The sequence below is a fragment of the Mastigoproctus giganteus genome, chromosome 4 (genome assembly GCF_048544385.1).
Source record: "Mastigoproctus giganteus isolate SK-2022 chromosome 4, ASM4854438v1, whole genome shotgun sequence".
NCBI classification, from domain to species: Eukaryota; Metazoa; Arthropoda; class Arachnida; order Uropygi; family Thelyphonidae; genus Mastigoproctus; species Mastigoproctus giganteus.
The window spans coordinates 166,039,244-166,057,911 of NC_143578.1; the positions used below are offsets into that span (position 1 = coordinate 166,039,244).

At 36.5% G+C, this 18,668-nt stretch overlaps 1 protein-coding gene across 1 annotated transcript in view; it reads right to left on the reverse strand.

Moving 5' to 3' along the window:
* The window catches only part of LOC150087172 (histone-lysine N-methyltransferase SMYD3-like), a 153,407-nt gene that overhangs the window by 40,291 nt on the left and 94,448 nt on the right, over positions 1–18,668 (reverse strand). Inside the window, exon 7 of the mRNA XM_090371866.1 lies at positions 12,638–12,746. Within this exon, the coding sequence (XP_090227992.1) occupies positions 12,638–12,746 (109 nt within the window). The remainder of the gene's footprint in view (positions 1–12,637; positions 12,747–18,668) is intronic.

Genomic DNA, 18,668 nt, shown 5'->3' on the forward strand with positions numbered 1-18,668 from the left:
AACATGGCTCACCATTGCTCGCATTAAAGATAAGTTTGAAGCAGATGGAACTGTTCAAGACATCCACAAGCATCGTTCCAGAAGACTGCGGACGTCCACAGGCCCAAAAATAGAAGAAACAGTAATGGAAACATACCAATGTTCTCCAAGAAAATCTGTTCAGCAAGCAGCTCGTGAGATAGGCATTTCAAAAGATAGCGTTCATCACAATGCAGACAAAGAAAATGAATTCACAGATGCCATATAGCACCTTAAACTGAAAAATTCTCCTCTTCTGAAGTTAAAACCCGTGCCTTTATCTTTAACTACTGCAACATCTTTCTTCATCTTACAGCTGACAATTGCATGATCACTTCCTGACAATGGTTCCTGTATTTTAAGCCCTGTGATATCATCTGAATTGTTTGTAATGATGATGTAAAGAATATTCTTACCCCTAGTACTTTCTCTTACATGCTGGTACAAATAATAAATCTAGTTTATTTAAAAAAGATTTTCCCCATTGTGAGTTTCCCTCCCACTTATTCCAATCAATCTGAGGCAAATTAAAGTCACCCATAATAAGACATTCATGCTTGCCTGCCCATTCCATCTGCATGTAAAGACTCTAGTCATATTCTTCACAATCTTCTGGCCTGTAGATTACTCCCACCCTCATTGTTCCTTTGCTCCAACTAACTCACATCACACAGATTCTATGCTGGCAAACGTAACTTCAGACTCAGAAAATGCTCTTTTCAAACTCAGCGTGACCCCTCCACCTCTTCTATCTTTCCTAAATACATTATACACACCTTAGTGGAACTCTACATCATCAAAATTCTGGGTAGCACCAAGTTTCTGTTAGCTCTATTATATCTGCATTAGTTTGTCCTAGCCAGGAGTTCAAATTTAGCCATTTTATTGACAACATTTATGACATTACTTTTTTTTTTGTTTTTTTTTGGTAGTTGTTGGCGCATCGGCTTCTGTGGCCATAATGCACCTCCCAAGGTTTTTGCAGTACTTTGATCCAAACCCGAGGCGGGATTCGAACCCGCGACCTTTGGGTTGCCAGACAGGCACTTTACCCACCCGGCTAGCCCGGTCGGCTATGACATTACTGCAGACATAGTTGAGACTAAGTAATTTTCTATAGTTTACTACCATGACACATCCCTTGAAGTTATTTAGGTTTATATCAGAGCTATATCTTCCCTCTCATTTGAAAATCACTACCCTGAGAACATCTTATCAACATCGGCTGTAGTGGCAACAAACAAGAATTCGTGAGGTGAGTGAAAGCATTACTTTGACCCATATCATCAGATAAGTGCAGATCTCAATTGCCCTTCTCCCCTGAGAAGGGCAATTGCTCTTAAAACTGCTAATTGGGGGGGGGCCCAATTAGCAGTTTCCCCAAATCTCGAGGGCAGTGGTTTTCAACCGGGGTTCCATGGAACCCTAGGGTGCCACGTAATTTGGGTTTAAGTTACTTGAACTTATTTCTTTTTTAAATTTATATATTTATTTCATTATAAAAAGGTGTACAGTATCCATTTTGTGGTAGCTTTTAATTTAGTACCTCTATATAAAGAATAAAATTATTTTATAAGTATATATAATTTGTATTATGAATTGTAATTTTGTTTATAATTATATTATTATAATAACTATCACAAAATAAAATAAATTACTTAAGGCTGCCATTATTAAAAAAAAATTGAAAACCATTGCTCTAGGGTACCCTCAATGATACTGGCAAAAATCTTTGCACTACCTTTGTTTAAATAAATATCATCTCTACAAAATAGATTCCCTCAAGTCTTGAGTTAATCCACAAGGCTTTCAAGCATATAGTCCCTCCTATCGTGTCTGAACAAAATTGCAGAAACATACACATTGTGACCAAACATCGGCATTTTCTCAGCATAGTCCTATATTTCTTCAACAGATGGTCAGGTCAGGTCATGTATGCTTAATATTGTTAATCCCCACATAAATAATAATTCTCTTTAAAATCTGACAATCTGTTGCTAATATCATCAATTGTAGTTGATGGTATTACCAAACTGGCAAACACCTTCTGGTTCTGGACTCTCCTATCTTTATTACAAAAAAAGTTACCTGTTTTCCTGACAATAGAGTCACCCAATAAAACTAGATCACCTTTGACCAGAGCAGTCTGGCTGCCTTGACTATTCTTTTCTGGGTGCCGAACTGAGGGGGAGGGATACATCACTTGGCACATCAGGAGATACTTCAGTTTCTGATGAGCTGCCAGCTATATTTGTTTCTAGGGTAAGCACTTTAAAAGAACTGGCAGATGAGCTAGGTGTCTACTAGACCAGCCCTAGAACACATGCCCCTGGTTGTACAAACAAAGAAGTTGTAAATCACACTGGAAATGCCTGCAGGCATTTCCATTTGATCCCTGATATCCCAGGACTTTTGTATTGTAAGTGTATCTTGTATCAACCATAATTGAAATAAAATTTGAACTTTACAAGGATTATGCAATTAAAATTTACAATATATTACAGAATTTATGTTAACAAAATATCGAAGAAATTAAACTCCTAACAAAAATTATATCACTAAAGAAATTAAATTTAAGCTACTGAACAAAAGTAACGAAATTCCCACTAAAATATTGATAATAAAGGCTATCTGAATATTAAACTTAGCTTTCCAAATACTTTACAACTATAAACTTACTTACTTTAACCACCAGTGAAATTAAATTTTAGCCACCCAAAAAAAAGTTAAAGTTGCATTAACAGCTTCAGAATTACGCAGTCACATGTGTAGATGTGACTCAATCCCAGAATCAAAATAGCCCACTAAGTTAGTTAAACATGATTTACCCTTAAAAAATCCATGCTGTGTGTCCTTCAGAATGCCATATATATCTAAATATCGCTGGATTGCACTCAATCACTGCTTCTAAATTTTTTCCTACTGAAGTCAGACTAACTGGTCTGTAGCTACCAACTTCGCTCATAGAATAACTTTTATGTATTGACAATACATTGGCACCTCTCCAATCCAAAGGAATCTTCCCTGAGTCCCCAAAGATGTCTGCATAATTAACCTCAATTGTTCAATACACTCCCTCGTGCTCTCCCCCAAAACTACAGGATATATGCCATCAACTCCGGGAGCCTTACTTGCCTTTATGCTCAAAAATTTTTCTAATAAACAATTACCTTTAATTACGACATCACTAGTTTCATATGGCTTAGCTTCACTCACACAGCCTCTTCTCAGCAAAAAGGATCTTTCGTCAGTAAAGACAGATGCAAAGTACCTGTTCAATTCATCTGCAACATCAGCTGGGTTGTCTAAGACTTTCCCACACAAAGTTCACAAGGGTCCAATCTGATTTTTTTTTTCTACCTTGTATTCACATACAACAAAAATTCCTTGTCCCTATTCTCTGCTCTCTTAGCCAATGCATGCTTTCTCCTTAGCATTAGTAGAGGCATATAAGAAAGCAATCTTATACAGCATCAGCAAAAAAAAAAAGAAAAAAAAAAAAACAATTCCCATTTCACCCATCCATTCACTCCAAACATTTGTCCAATTCTTCCTTCAATTTATTTAAGCTATCGACCTCCACAACCACAGAATAGATGGAAGTTTGTTCCAGCAAACAACAACCTGCTGCCTAAAGGCAACTTTCTGCACATCTATTCTACAACGGTCTTTGCTCAATTTGAATTTATGCCCCATCTGATGTGTAATCCGAGCAAGAGAAAAAAATCTCATCAGCATTAAGCTCGCTCAAACCATTCAAGTCCTTATACACCTCGTTCAGATCACCTCGAAGGTGCCTAGTCTCCAGACGCTGCAATTTGCAGAACTTAAGCCTTTTTTTTGGCAACAGTAGCACTTTGTTCCCCTGAGCAATCTGGCTGCCCTTCTCTGTACTCGTTCCAGCAGCTCTACATCCTTCCTAAAATGAGGCCTCCAGACTACTATACAGTACTCAAGGCCTGACCATTGCCTTATACAAAGGGATAATCACCTCCTTATCCCTGTTAGCAAAATTCCTGTATATCATTGACAAGACGCCATGACCTGCTCTGGCAGCCTGTCTGCACTGCTCAGAAAACTTCATATCTAACTGCACAATTACCCCCAGCTCTTTCTCCATTCTCCATTACACTGAGTGCAGTACTGCACAATGTTAAACTGCAGTTGCTACCTCTCAACCCAAATTTTCTAGATCCTGATGCAATAGCATACTTTCATTACTGTCATTAACAACCCTGCCAACCTTTGTATTGTCTGCAAACCTGGACATTAAGCCTGATGTACCTTCATCAATATCATTGATAAACATACAAAACAACAATAGGCCCAACACTGAACCCTGGGAGACTCCACTAATAACATTAGTACCAGTATATGAAGAGCAGTGTCAGTTGATTACCAATCTCTGTCTTTTTCCACTCAACCATCTCTTTATCCATAGCAGCAACTTACCCATAATGCCATACTGCTCCAATTTTTACAGCAGTCTTCCATGAGCAACAGTACCAAAAGCTTTCCTGAAATCGAAGTATATGATATCAGAATTATTTTTTGCATCCAGTTCCTTTGTGACCACATCGTAGTATCCAATCAAATTGGTCAGACAAGACTTCCCTTTAAAAAACACATGCTGTGTCAGAACTATAACTGTAGTCTTCTCTAGATGATCCTGCAATGCTTCTTTAACAAGTGATTCTATTATTTTTCCCAGAACAGAAGTTAAACTAACAGGTCTGTAATTACTCATGTCACCCTTTGATCCCTCTGTGTAAATTGGGGATACATTTGAGCATCTCTATTCTGTGGGGTACCTCTCCTAAGTCCAGGGACACTCATAATTATGGCTAAGGGTTTGCTTACTTCTTTTGCTGCCTTCTTTAATATAACTGGATAGATCCCATCCACCCCAAGTGCCTTTCTTATGTTTAACTTCAACAATTTCTCCTTCACTTTGCTCCCAGTTACCACAAAATCATTTAGCTCCCCATTAGAATTTGATAAGCTTCTGGCCTCCAACTTCTCAGGTAGATGACAAACTCATTCAGTTTGTCATCTACCTGAGCAGGATCATCAACAGTTGACCCATCGATATCAAGTGGACCAAGCTGATTCATCCATACACAGCCTTGGCCTCATTGATCTTATTTGTAGTACTATTACAGATCAACTTGTTCCTGTTGTAGGCTTCAGTACTTTTCATCACTCTGTAACTGTCCCATGTTATCTTTTTCTGCTCTATTTGACTAGCCAGCTCCGCAGTCATCCATTTTTTCATCCTTTTCCTGTAACTGACACTATAAATGAGTTGACAGATGAATACTACCAGTCTTGCTTTAACGACTCGAAATTCCATTGGAGATGTTGTGTAGCTGCAGAGGGAAGTTATTTCGAGGGTTACCATTGTCATTCTGCATAAAATTAAATAATTTTCATTGATTTAATCTCATTACTTTTCTGGCAGGCCTCATAATTATAATGCATGTTTAATGATATTTATCTATGTTTTCATGTTGCTGCTTCAATGTTATTTATTTTATTATTTTTTTTTTTTTTTTCTCTATGAAAATTTCAAACTTGTACCTGTTTGGAATATTAGAACATATACTACCTAGTACTCTGTATGAGTTGAAGGCTGAGACGAAATGATACTTGTTGACATTAGAATTAAATTTGGAGATATATAAGTGAAGGAAGTCTGTTCCAGAACACAGAAATAGAGGGGAATGATGAAAAGGAAAAGTTGGTTCTGTGAATTTAAAGTTGGACAGTGATTGGATGCCTTCTGCTTGTTGCATGTGTTTGGACTAGTTTGGAACAGAGTGAGGTAATTAAATGCCAATTCAGAAGAACAATGCCCATGTAAGTATTTGTGGAAAAATGCATGAAGAAAAAAACTGAACTATGAGACAGAGTGGAGAGACTTTGTAAGAGATGGGGCATTAGAGATTCGGGAAGTGCCTTCAAATCCTCTATGAAGAGGATCTGAGGGCACTTCCCCAGATGTGGGAACCATATTCCGTGATAGGGCAGATTTCAGATTTGTACAGAGTGAATAGCCATTCAGAATAAAAGTAATGGTGAGAATGAAAAGAAAATCTAGGGTTTTTTTTTTTTTTTTTTTATGCAGAGGAAGCAGTACTTGTGATGTGCTTATGCCAAGAGAGATTAGAAGTCATGGTAATTCCTACTAGAGATACATGGTCTTATCTGGAAATCTGACTATCATAAAAGATGAGCATAGGAGAACAACACTCTTTTTTGCAAAAAATAACCAATTATTATGCTGTTCTTATATCCTTAGAACAACAGTTAGGCAATTGATGGTGGCCATTCAGGAAGCTGATGTTGTTTATTTGTGAAGGACAAGGTTTCTCAAACTGGAAGGTGGAATATAATGTTCTATCAGCAGCAAAGCTATGGACAGGATTTACAATGGAAAAATGTCATTAATATACCAGAAGAAAAAGAGTGAGAGGAAGAATTGAATCTTGGGGAACACAAGCATTAGTGGAGGAGTTAGAAGATAGAGAATCTGCAACAAGCATTCAAGGAGGAAACTAGGTATCAAATTGCAAAAACAGTTCAGCAAGCCATAAGATGAGAGCTCAGAAGACTTATGCCAAATTCAATCAAAAGCTACAGAAATGTCAAGGTCAACTGTTGGTTGGTTGGTTGGTTTTTAATGGCATGCAAGCAACTTAGGCCATGCTGCACTAAGTCTGCAAGATCAACTGTGTGTTCATCAAATTTAATGGAAAAAACTGTGTGTGTACCCTGTACACATGAACAATGTTTTATTTCATATGAAAACATCTTTGACGAAAATCAGAATCATTTAAATTTTTAAAATCAAACAGCTGGACCCAAAGTTATGAACGATACGTGTATTGTTTTATGCTCACACCTGCTACTTACTCTACCGAATCAACGTTAGTGACCCAATTAGTGTCATTAGTGTTATTTAGGAAGTGGTGTCATTTGCATCATTTCCGTCTTGCATTTTCATTAACAATCGGTTTTACTTCAGTCCAAAATATTTAGTATGAACAATATAATATTTATCCTCATGCCCATTACTTACTCTACCGAATCAACATTAGTGACTGAGTTAGTGTCATTTTAGGAAGTGATGTCATTTTAATTATTTCCATTTCCTATTTTCGTTACCAATCAGTTTTACTTCAGTTGGAAAATTTAGTAGGTGCCACCAAAGATATTTTCACATCAAAAAAGTGGATTGCCACTGACCTAATTCATATTGACAGTCATTGATCAGATGGAAGGTTTCAAGGTATTTTAAGAGCTGGCAGTTGCTTGGCTTCTCCTAATTTTAGAATGAAAAGATTAGAAGTGTAATGAGGTGATAATTTGAATGGAGGGATTTGTTGCCCTTTTCATGAATTGGCTAGATATGAGCAAATTTCAAAGCAAAAGGAAAACAACAATGGAATAAGTAAATGCAAAAAGGCTACAGAGAACAGGTACAAGCTAAGAAGCACATGTTTTGAGATCAGGTGAGGGAATACCATCATGACCTGGAAGCATCACATAATGACAGAGGTGCAAGTACTGATGGACAGAACCAGGCACCCGAGAGGTGACTTGATTGAATATTATAAGGCACTGAGAGGGGTTAGTAAAATGAATGAAGGTGGAATTTTCACTGTTATAAAGAATTCCAGAACCAGGGGCCATAAATTAAAATTATGGCCCCTAGTTCTGGGGGAAGAGGTTTAGACTAGATTGCAGGAAGTTTTATTTTAGCCAGTGAGTCGTTGATTGTTGGAACAGGTTACTTACACAGGTAGTTAAGGATGACAGTTTGAATAAATTCAAAGGTCAACTGGATAGTTACCTATGTGAGCAGGGAAGCAAATAATTTGTATTTTCTTATCTACTTTTTTTTTTTAGCAGCCAGTGCAGCAAAAGCCAGTGACTTCCTTGTACTATATGGCTATTACTATTACTACTAGAAGTTATAACCAACAGCTTTGGGAAGAGACCAGAATGCTCAACTACCATTTGAACAAGAAGCAAGTTTTCTACTCTCTCTTATCCTGTTCAAAATTGAGTTTGGACTCATTAAAACTGTTTTAAATTGTTGCAAGCCTTTATTGTAAACAGAAAATGAAATAGGAGAGATTTCATTCCTACAAGAATAATTTCAGTGACACAATCTGAGTAATGACTGGATCAGAAGATTTTTTCCCCTTGGTTGGGTAAAAAAAAAAGAGGGTAGAATGATAAAAGAAGTAAATGAACAAGCTGTGTGAGTGTATTAGTAATTGAAAACGCCTCTACATATTGACCAAGGGGGTTCTCATATAGCTAGAAAACTGAAGCCAACTGGAGTTGTGAAAATCACCAAGGAAAACTACCTCACCGTTAGGAAGTTAGAATGAAAAAATTCAATTTCAAAGAAAGGAAGTCATAGGGTTATAAATGATTAGTGGAGCTGAGAGAAGAATAGAGGTAACAGATGAATTTGATAGAATGGCGGTGGTGGAGAGCTTTTGAAGCTAGAGGAGATAAAACAGAGGATATTCGAAATAAGGAAGTCTCTAACAAGGAATATCAGAGCAGAAATATTTACAATTAGCACCTTTGAAGTGGAATCAGAGTGAATAGTTAGAGCAACTGCGATGAGTAAAGGCTGAGGCAACTGATAATTGAAAGTGTCAAAAAAGTAGGTGGAGCTTTGCTAATTGTAAGTGGATATTGACTTCACTGAGATTGGAACTGAGACTATGTATATTTTTGAAATGAATGAAGAAGTTTTTGGGAGGTTTAGATCTTTTCGGAGATAAGTTTGTTCTATTAGTCTGACTATTCATGATGCATTCAATAGATAAAAGTGGCAATGGGAGAATACGTCATACAAATTGATGAAATTTTTAGGTATGGTGTACACACACAGCAAGAATATATCCAGCTCCTTGGCATATTTTGGCTTCAACATTACTTCCCACCCACCTACACACTAGTTGAACTCCCTCTAGTCACTAGTTGGTAGAGTAGAGGCAGCAAAACTAGTTGCTGCCTCTACTCTACCAACAGTTAAAAATAAGTTTGATCCGGTGGGCTAGGCTGGTCTGGAAACACTGTTTTAGAGCTACACTTTTGAAATGTAAGGAAGCAAATAAGCAGAAATTAATTAAGATAGTTAATTACTAAGGTAGTTAAATGCATATACACTTGTCAATTTTAGAACCTGAAATTTTAATCTAATTTTAGAACCTGAAATAGGGAAAACCAGAAGCAGAAATTGTTCTCTTTAAGGCATAGTGGACACATCGTGAAATACAGTAGGTCCTCGTTATAACACGGTTCGCTTTACACTGATTCGCTATAACACCGTTCTTATATTATAATCCATATCTCACTATAATGCTGTCACAAATCACTATAACACTCTTTTATCAGTGTACAGATTGCATTTTTGGCAAAAATGTTTAATGAAAATGTTTCATCTGATGTAGTCGATAGCTTGATAATGAATAGCAAAACAGTATTAAAATGTTTCCCACACTGACTTGAGAAATTTTATCCCATGTTAATTTAATTGCAGTATGGTGACTTGTTGCGTAGTTCCGAGATCAACATTTTAAAAAATTATCAACTATATTGCTTGTAACATTTGCATTATATGCATTTATCCTGAGTCCAGTCATCACTCAGTACAGCACTAGACATCGTCTGTAACAGACAGTTTACTCGAGCATTGCACCATAATTAATGCAACACAGTTACATTTTCAAAGAGTTAATAATGGCGGATAAGAATGAAAAAGCAACAAAACTTCTGGATGTGGTACAAAGAATACAAAGGTAAGAAAAAGACACTGAATTTTAAAATTAAATTAGATGTTTTGAAGCAAATCAATTCCTGTCAATGACAAGTGGATGTGTGCAATAATTTAGGACTGGCAGGTTTAACTGTAAGAACAATTATAAAAAATAAAGAATTAATTTTAGCAGTGGGAAAGACAGCTGTTCCACTGCAAGCAACTAAATTGGCTAGGGCTAGGCTGGTTATTATGATTTAAATGGAGACTTCTAAATAATTTTATTAAAGATAATATCCAATGCAGAATTCTGTTAAGTTAAATATTATTAAAGAAAAAGCAATTAGCCTATACTGATGATCTGAAGAAAGCTCACTGCAAAAAAACATGTGGAACCATTTAAAGCTAGTAAGGGTTGGTTCGAAAGATTTAAAATCCAGGGAAAAGCTAACTTGTCTTCATCGAGTGTTTTCACAAAAGCACTTAAATCAACTTTCAAAAAAGAACTTCTTAAAATAATTGAAAAGGAGTGTTATACTTCTCAACAAGTTAACACAGTACAAGCTAAAATTGACCAAAGATACAAAAACTGGACAGTCCAGGGCCATCGTATTAATAAATTCATGATTTATATTGGCATTTTAAGTTTAATAGGTATTGTTTACTTACCACATAATTAAAACAAAATGCATAAGGCATAATTCCTTATGGGTTTAGATAATTAACTATATAATATCGGTGTAGATATGCCATAGTTAACCCATAAATTTTAACTACGTATGTAGTGTAAAAGGAATTGTTTTAATTGTATTTCATATTGTGGGTGCCTTCACAACAAGATAGCTGGCAATGCATTACTTCATATAAATAATGCTTCTCTAGTAGAGAAGACTACTGTTATTTATTTTCAGAGGATACCACCACCCAGACGATTGTTTCAAAGCTAGTGGACTTCATCATCAGTGGGCGGGCAGGTACCCTGGTAATGCAACGTGCCATCACAGGTGCAAAGTTATTTCCACAACATGAGATGCCAAAGGGTGTTGGTAATAATGTATTAGAAAACAAAATGCACAAGGCATAATTCCTTATGGATTTAGATAATTAACTATATAATATCGGTGTAGATACACCATAGTTAACCCATAAATTTGAACTATGTATATAGTGTAAAAGGCATTGTTTTAATTGTATCTCATATTGTGGGTGCCTTCTCTCACATTGTGGAAATAACTTTGCAACTCTGATGGCATGTTGCATTACCAGGGTACCTGCCCGCCCACTGATGATGACGCCCACTAGCTTCAAAACGATCGTCTGGGTGGTGGTATCCTGTGAAAATAAATAACAGTAGTCTTCTCTACTAGAGAAGCGTTATTTATTTGAAGTAATGCAATACCAGCTATCTTGTCATGAAGGCTTTTTTTGGTTTGGTTTTTTTTTTTTTAAGGAGCTTTAGCAACTGAGGCCATATTGCTCCGGGAATATGCGGTGGTCATTCCCTGACCTTTCCGCATCCTCCGTATTTGGTGGTGACAGGCTCGAACCCCTGTCTAATCAAGAAGCGTGTGCTACGCACTGCTGCTCCTTCCCACCTGGCTACAGAGGTGCCCCGTTGTGAAGGCACCCGCAATATGAGATACAATTAAAATGATGCCCTTTACACTATATACATAGTTCAAATTTATGGGTTAACTATGGTGTATCTACACCGATATTATATAATACATATGTAATGCAGAATATTTTATATATGCAAATTTTTGAATATTAAATATTTTGACTGACATTTGTGCATCTTTTCATTACCACTTATTATTGATTAGGAAATATCCTATGGCATAAACCGCAACTCACAAATACATATGTTACCCTATGAGAATACGGTGCTTGCTTAGTTCTGATTCATTTAGCACTGTTTTTCCAGAACCAATTATAGGTATTAAGTGGGGGGGGGTCACCTGTATGCATTTACTATTAGTAACCTCAAATGGACAATGCAAAGGAACCTTTGCAGCATAAGCATAAACATGAGGTTCATAAAATATTATAAAATAGCAGATCATTTCATCTAGAATTACCGTTTACATTCCAAGATGCAGTTTTAGACAATTTAAAAAATCAAAGTAGTCATAATAAAAGCATGGATGCACAAGATAAAGTAAAATTCTGATCCATATCTAAGTTGCATTTACTAATATTTAATTATTTAATCAAGTTCCTTTTACTGTATTGTTATGGATATTTAATTTGCCTGTTTTGAGGAAATTAATATATTTTTCTCTGTTATGAAGTCTTCATAATAAAAGTATGGATACATAAGGCCACTTTCAAGGTGAGGTAAATTTTTTTACCTATTCTACTTAAGTTATATTTATTAATAATTAATCAATCAATCATTTCTTTTATAGTATTGTAAATGAAATATAACTTGCCTGTTTTGAGGGCATCTGATGAATTTTATTCTGTATATAAAATTAAGCATAATGCTTTGAGTCAAAAGATGGAGGTAGATATTTGTCACACTTTTGAAACTTGAATTATTATTATAAGCTTGCAGTATAAGTGTAAGGATGATGCAGAGATTACAAAATGTTAAAAAATAGCAGATCATTGCTAGAAATATGGCTTACAGTCAAGGCTATAGTTTTTATAGATATGGTTTTCTTTAAACCTTTTTATACAAAAACACTATACTTTAACAGTGATAACAGAGATAAAAGATCTTACTACTTTGAAACTCTCAGACTTTAATAAAGTTTCTTGATTTTTGCATGTCATGTGCATATACAATGTTAGTACTTTTAGCTTTAAGTATATAAAAGCAATTCTTACTTTTTTCAGATCCCTGTGAGGAATATTTCGAATAGCTCTAATATACATGGTTGGGCCATCAAACATAACTATTGCATCAGGGTCACAAGAATGGTCCAGTGCAGATGGTCTAGAAAACATAAATTGAAAAAAAATATATTTTTTTAAATACTCAAACCATAATGCTCATGGTAGCAGAAGTTAAAAAATAATAAGCAAAAGAATAATAAAAGTTAACAACTCAAATCTAACATTATTCCAAATAAACTAAGAATAATGTTTAGGCAGTTGTGTAAATTTGATATCTGAACCGTTTAACTTAATGAAATTCATTGATTAAATTCCTGAAGTCATATCATATCAAGAGTAATTGCCACTACACATTCATTATTGCAAAATGGATTATTTTATTTATTTATTTTTTTTTTTTTTTATGAAAACCACAAACACAGGAGGTATTAAAACCTATAGTACTTAATACTGCGCATGGGTTGAAGGCTGACAAGATGAAAGAAGATATTTGTTGATACACTTGAACTTCTGTAGATTGTAATTTTCAGGAAATACGTATGAAGGAAGGTGGTTTCAGAAAAGAGAAAGAAGAAAAGGTGGCTCTGTGAGTTTGAAGTTGGACAGTAAAAGGATGTTGACTGGTTGCAACATGTATTAGGACTGCTTTGGAAAAGAGAGAGAGAGAGAGAGAGAGAGAGAGAGAGAGAGAGAGAGAGAGAGAGAGAGAGAGAGAGAGAGAGAGAGAGAATTATAGAAGCCAATTTGGAAGAACAGTGCCCATGGAAGTAAATATAGAAAAGGCATGCGGCAGAAACGGAACATCTACGAGATAGAGAGTGGAGAGACTGTTAGAGATTAGTCAGTAATTAACCTAACTGCCCTCTTTTGAATAAAATCTAAAAGCCTGAGTAAGGTTTCGGGCAAACCACCCCAGATGTGGGAATAATATTCCATGGTAGAGTGGATTTGCAATTCGTACAGAGTTCCTTTTCGTTACTTTTCTTCCAAACAGCTGTTCAAGCTATTTGAAAGAAAATAATGCCGAGAGTGAAAGAGAAAGAACAGTTTTTTAGATGAAGAGGAAGTAATATTTGTGATGTGTTTATGCAAAGTGAGATTAGAAGTCAGGGTAATCACCAATAGAGATATATGATCTAGCTTAGAAATCTGAGTGTAATCAAATTTAAGCATTGGAACAGAAGAATCCTTTTTGAGAGATATAACTTCTAAATTTCAGTCCTGTCTTATAACGCAGGACTGAGTTTTAGAAGGATTGAAATAAACTAAATTACCTTTGCCCCACTGGAGACTTACCTGGAGATCAGCATTTAAGGAATTAGTAGTAGATATTCAAGAAGTTGAAGCTGTTTGTGCAGGTAAAGTTTTCTCAAACTGGAAGGTAGAATGCAATGTGCTATCATCAGCAAACTATGGATAGGATTTCCAGTCAGTGGAAGGAGGTCATTAATATACAAGGGGAAAAGAGTGGGAGAAAGAACTGCACCATGGGGAATATTAGCATTAGTGGAGAAGTTAGAAGACAGCACCATTTACCATCACCTGTAGAGATCGGTCAGAGAGAAAACTGGATACCCAATTACAAAAAATAGTTGGCAAACCACAAGATGGAAGCTTATTTAGAAGAACTTTATGCCAAACATGATCAAAAGCCTTGAAAGTGACAAGAGCAACTACTTGAGTTTCACCCACCAAACTTTTCCTTGAATTTGTGCACAGATGAGTAACATATGCCAAAATATCACCAGTGGATCGACACTGACAAAATCCATACATCAGATGGAAAGTTTCTAGATAGTTTTAAGAGTTAGTGGTTAATCAAATTCTCCATTACTTTAGAAAGAGCAGAAGTAACTGCAATGGGATAACTGGATGGGAGGGATGTGTCATCCTTTTTAGGAAATGGCTGGATATGAGCAAATTTCCAAGCAGAAGGAAAAAATCATTTGGAATAAGAAAGTGGAGAAAAAGGTGACACAGAACAGGAGTAAGTTCAGCAGTAGATGGGGTGTACTGGGAATGGCAGGAGGTGGTTTATGAAGTTCATCAATACATGAACTGGAAGAAAAATAGGATGCTAGCAGGTCAGCTTTATCTTTGGTTGAAGTGGCAATAGAACCATAATTAGAGGAGTGGTTTGTGAGAAAAAGATCAAATGTGTTGGCTACATTGTTAGGATTCTCTGGTATTCTGGTAGGTAAATGAAAAATCTGTGTGAAGTCATTAGTAACTGCAAAAGCCTCAGCATCATAACCAGTTGGGTCTGTGTTGCAAGAAAACAGAAGCCAGCTGAAGTTGCAAACACTAAAATCACCAAGGAAAATTACCTAACTGTTAGAAAAGATGAACTGGAGAAAGTCAAGTTTCCAAGAGAGGAAGTCAATGAGTTTCAAGTGATTAGGGAACTGGGAGAACGATAGAGACAACAGATGAATTTGGCAGAATGTGGTAGAGAGATTTTAAGCCAAAGATCGAAATGAGGATATTCCAAATTACTTAGTCTCTGATAGGAAATATCAGAACGGCCATATGCACAAGTACCACCTCTGAAGCGAAAGGAATCATACATTGAATAATTCGGGCAACTGAAATGAGTGACTGAATCAACCAATCACTGGGATTCTGTCAGAAAAAGCAGTAGTAGTAGTGGCATGTGATGCAAGAAAGCGAGTGTATGAGCTTATGCAGCATCAAGCCAAAAGAAAAAAAAAAAAAAAAAATTACAAAACAATTCCCTCCAAATGTCCGTCCAGCCCATTCTTAAATTATTCACCCTATCAACCTCCACAACGACAGATGGAAGTTTGTTCCTGCAATTAACCATCCACTGGCTAAGGGCAAATTTCTGCACATCAATTTAACATCTGTCTTTCCTCAACTTGAATTTATGACCCACTGAACATGTGGAAGAATCCCATCAGAATTCAGTATGCTCAATCCATTTAAGGCCTTATACACCTCAATCAGATCACCTCTCAGGTGCCTAGTCTCCAGCCACTGCAATTTGCAGAACTTAAGCCTCTCTTGGTAAGAGGAATACTTCATTCCTCTCAGCAATCTTGTTGCCCTTCTCTGTGCACGCTCAAGCAAATCTACATTTATCCTAAAATGAGGCCTCCAGACCTGAATGCAGTACTAGAGGCGTGGCCTGACAATTGGCTTATACAGAGGGACAATCATCTCCTTTTCCCTGCAAGCAAAATTCCTGTGTATCATTGACAAAAACCCCACGACCTGACATGGCAGCCTGTCTGCATTGCTCAGAAAACTTCATATCTGACTGCACAATTACTCCCAGGTCTTTTTCTTTTTCTACCACCTTAAGTGTAGTACCACACAGTTGGTACATTTCTCTGGGGCTACTTCTACCCATATGCAGTACTTTGTATTTGGCAATGTTGAACTTCAGTTGCCACTTCTCAGCCCATCTGCCCAAATTTTCTAGATCCTCTTGCAGTAGCACACTGCCATTATTGTCATTAACAACCCTGCCAATCTTTGTATCATCTGCAAACTTCGACACTAAGCCTGATATACCTTCATCAATATCATTGATAAATATACAAAACAACAGTGGACCCAACACCGAACCCTGTGGAACTCCACTAATAATATTAGTCCACGAAGAGCAGCACCCATTGATTACTACCCTCCGTCTTCTCCCACTCAACCATCCTTTTATCCATTGTAGCAATTTACCCTTAATACCATTCTGCTCCAATTTCAAAAGCTTTCCTGAAACCAAGTATATGATATCAAAATTATTTTTGCATCCAGTTCCTTTGTGACCAAATCACAGTACCCAATCAAATTTGTCAGACAAGACTTACCCTTAACAAATCCATGCTGTGTCAGAATTATTGCTGCAGTCTTGTCTAGATGATCCTGCTATGCATTTTTAACCAGTGACTCCATTATTTTACCCGGAACAGAAGTTACACTAACTGGTCTGTAATTACTTGTGTCACCTTTCGATCCCCCTTTGTGAATTGGGGATACATTTGCACATCTCCCGTCCATGGGGACCTCCCCTGAGTCCAAGGATGCTCTCATAATTATGGCTAAGGGTTTGCTTACTTCGTTTGCCGCCTCTAATATAACTGGATAGATCCCATCCACCCCAGGTGCCTTTCTTATGTTTAACTTCGACAATTTCTCCTCCAATTTGCTCTTAGTTATTACAAAATCATTAAGCACCCTGCTACAATTTGATAACCTTCTGGCATTTTCAAACCTTAATAATTCCTCATGTGTGAATGCAGATGCAAAATACTCCTTCAGTTTGTTTGCTATCTGACCAGGATGATCAACAGTCAAACCACTGATATCAAGTTGACCAATCTGATTCATCCCCTTCCTTTCAGAGTTTATATAAGTAAAGAAATCCTTGCTGTTTTTCTTAGCATCCTTGGCCAAAGATTTCTCATAATTTGCCTTCGCTGCCTAATCTCCTTTGTGACTTGATTACAGACTAGCTTATATCTGCCATAGGCTTCTGTGTCATCTGATAATTTATATGCATCCCATGTATTTCTCTCCTCTGCCACGAGTCTCAGTTCATTTGACAACCATTTAGGCCTAAACCTTAATCAATATTTCTTAATAGATATGAAACTTTTAGTAGCTTCCACGATTAATTCCTTGAATGCTTCCCACTTAGAATTTTCTGTTGGTAACATCATCAGTCGATCCCACTGTACAGAGTTTAAAAACTGTCTGAGAACACTGTAGTCACCTTTACGGAAGCAAAAACCCTTTTCTTTACCCCCGATGGCAATTATATCTTTAAGTAAATCCCACGTCAGTACACTATGATCACTGCCACCTAGTGGTTCCTTTATCTGCGAATTCTTAATAAACGAATGACCACTGCTGATAATCAGATCAAGATTATTACCCTCTCTGGTTGCCTCTCGAACATGCTGCTGCAGAAAACAATCATCCAATAAATCCACAAAAGTCTTACTAGTGTGCGAGTGACCAATCCACAAATTCCAGTCAATATCTGGGAAGTTAAAATCCCCCATTATAAGACATTCTGATTTACTAGCCCACTCTATTTCTCTGTACAATTGTTCATTGTACTGATTCAAGTCACTGGGTTCACTGGGTTTGGCAAACTGTAAGAGGATATGGAAATCACTGAGATTAGAAGTGAGACCACATATACAGGGAATTTCAAATTAAATTAATTAAATTTATATTTAATGAACAATATACACAAATGTAAATTTTTTTTGATGCTTTGAAGACAAACAAACATTAATTTTTTTACAATAAAAATTTACTTTAATCATTCAAAATGCCCTCCATGAGCATTAATGCACGAGTGGCAGCTATCTTCAACAGATGTACATACCGAAATGCAAAAATTGGGTGAAATGTTTTCTGCTTCTTGTTGAATTTTCATCCACAATTCCTCCAATGTTTGCGGTTTGTGAGCGTAAACCTGATTTTTCAAGTATCCCCAAGCAAAAAAATCTAAAGGGGTGAGATCTGGTGAACTTGGAGGATATTCAAAAGCACTCCCTTGACGACCTATCCATTGATCATGAAATTCATTGTCAAGATAATTTCACACAGCTGTATGATAATGTAGAAGTGCACCACCTTGAATTCCTTCATCATTTTAAAACTCTTGTATGAACTAATTTTAAAAAATCTTGTAAAACTCTCCTGTGAACACCGTCTTGTTGATTTTCTTGGGGTGCACAAGATTGCATTTCTTACAGCTTCAATGTTTTCATTACGTCTTCATGTCCTCCTCCTGCCACATGCTAAGTTATTGATATTCTGAATGGTTCCATGATCCTCAAATTTATCCCACAAACGAGTAATTGTTAAACGTGTGGGTGCTTTTGTTCCATATCATGGTTTCCAAGCATGCTGAAATTCATTGACATTTTCATATGAAGGAAGTATGAAGGTTGTTTTAGAAAATGGAAGTTGAATAAATAAATGAGAAAGAAGAAAAAGTGGTTCTTTGAGTTTTAAATTGAACAGTAAAAGGAAAGGATGCTGA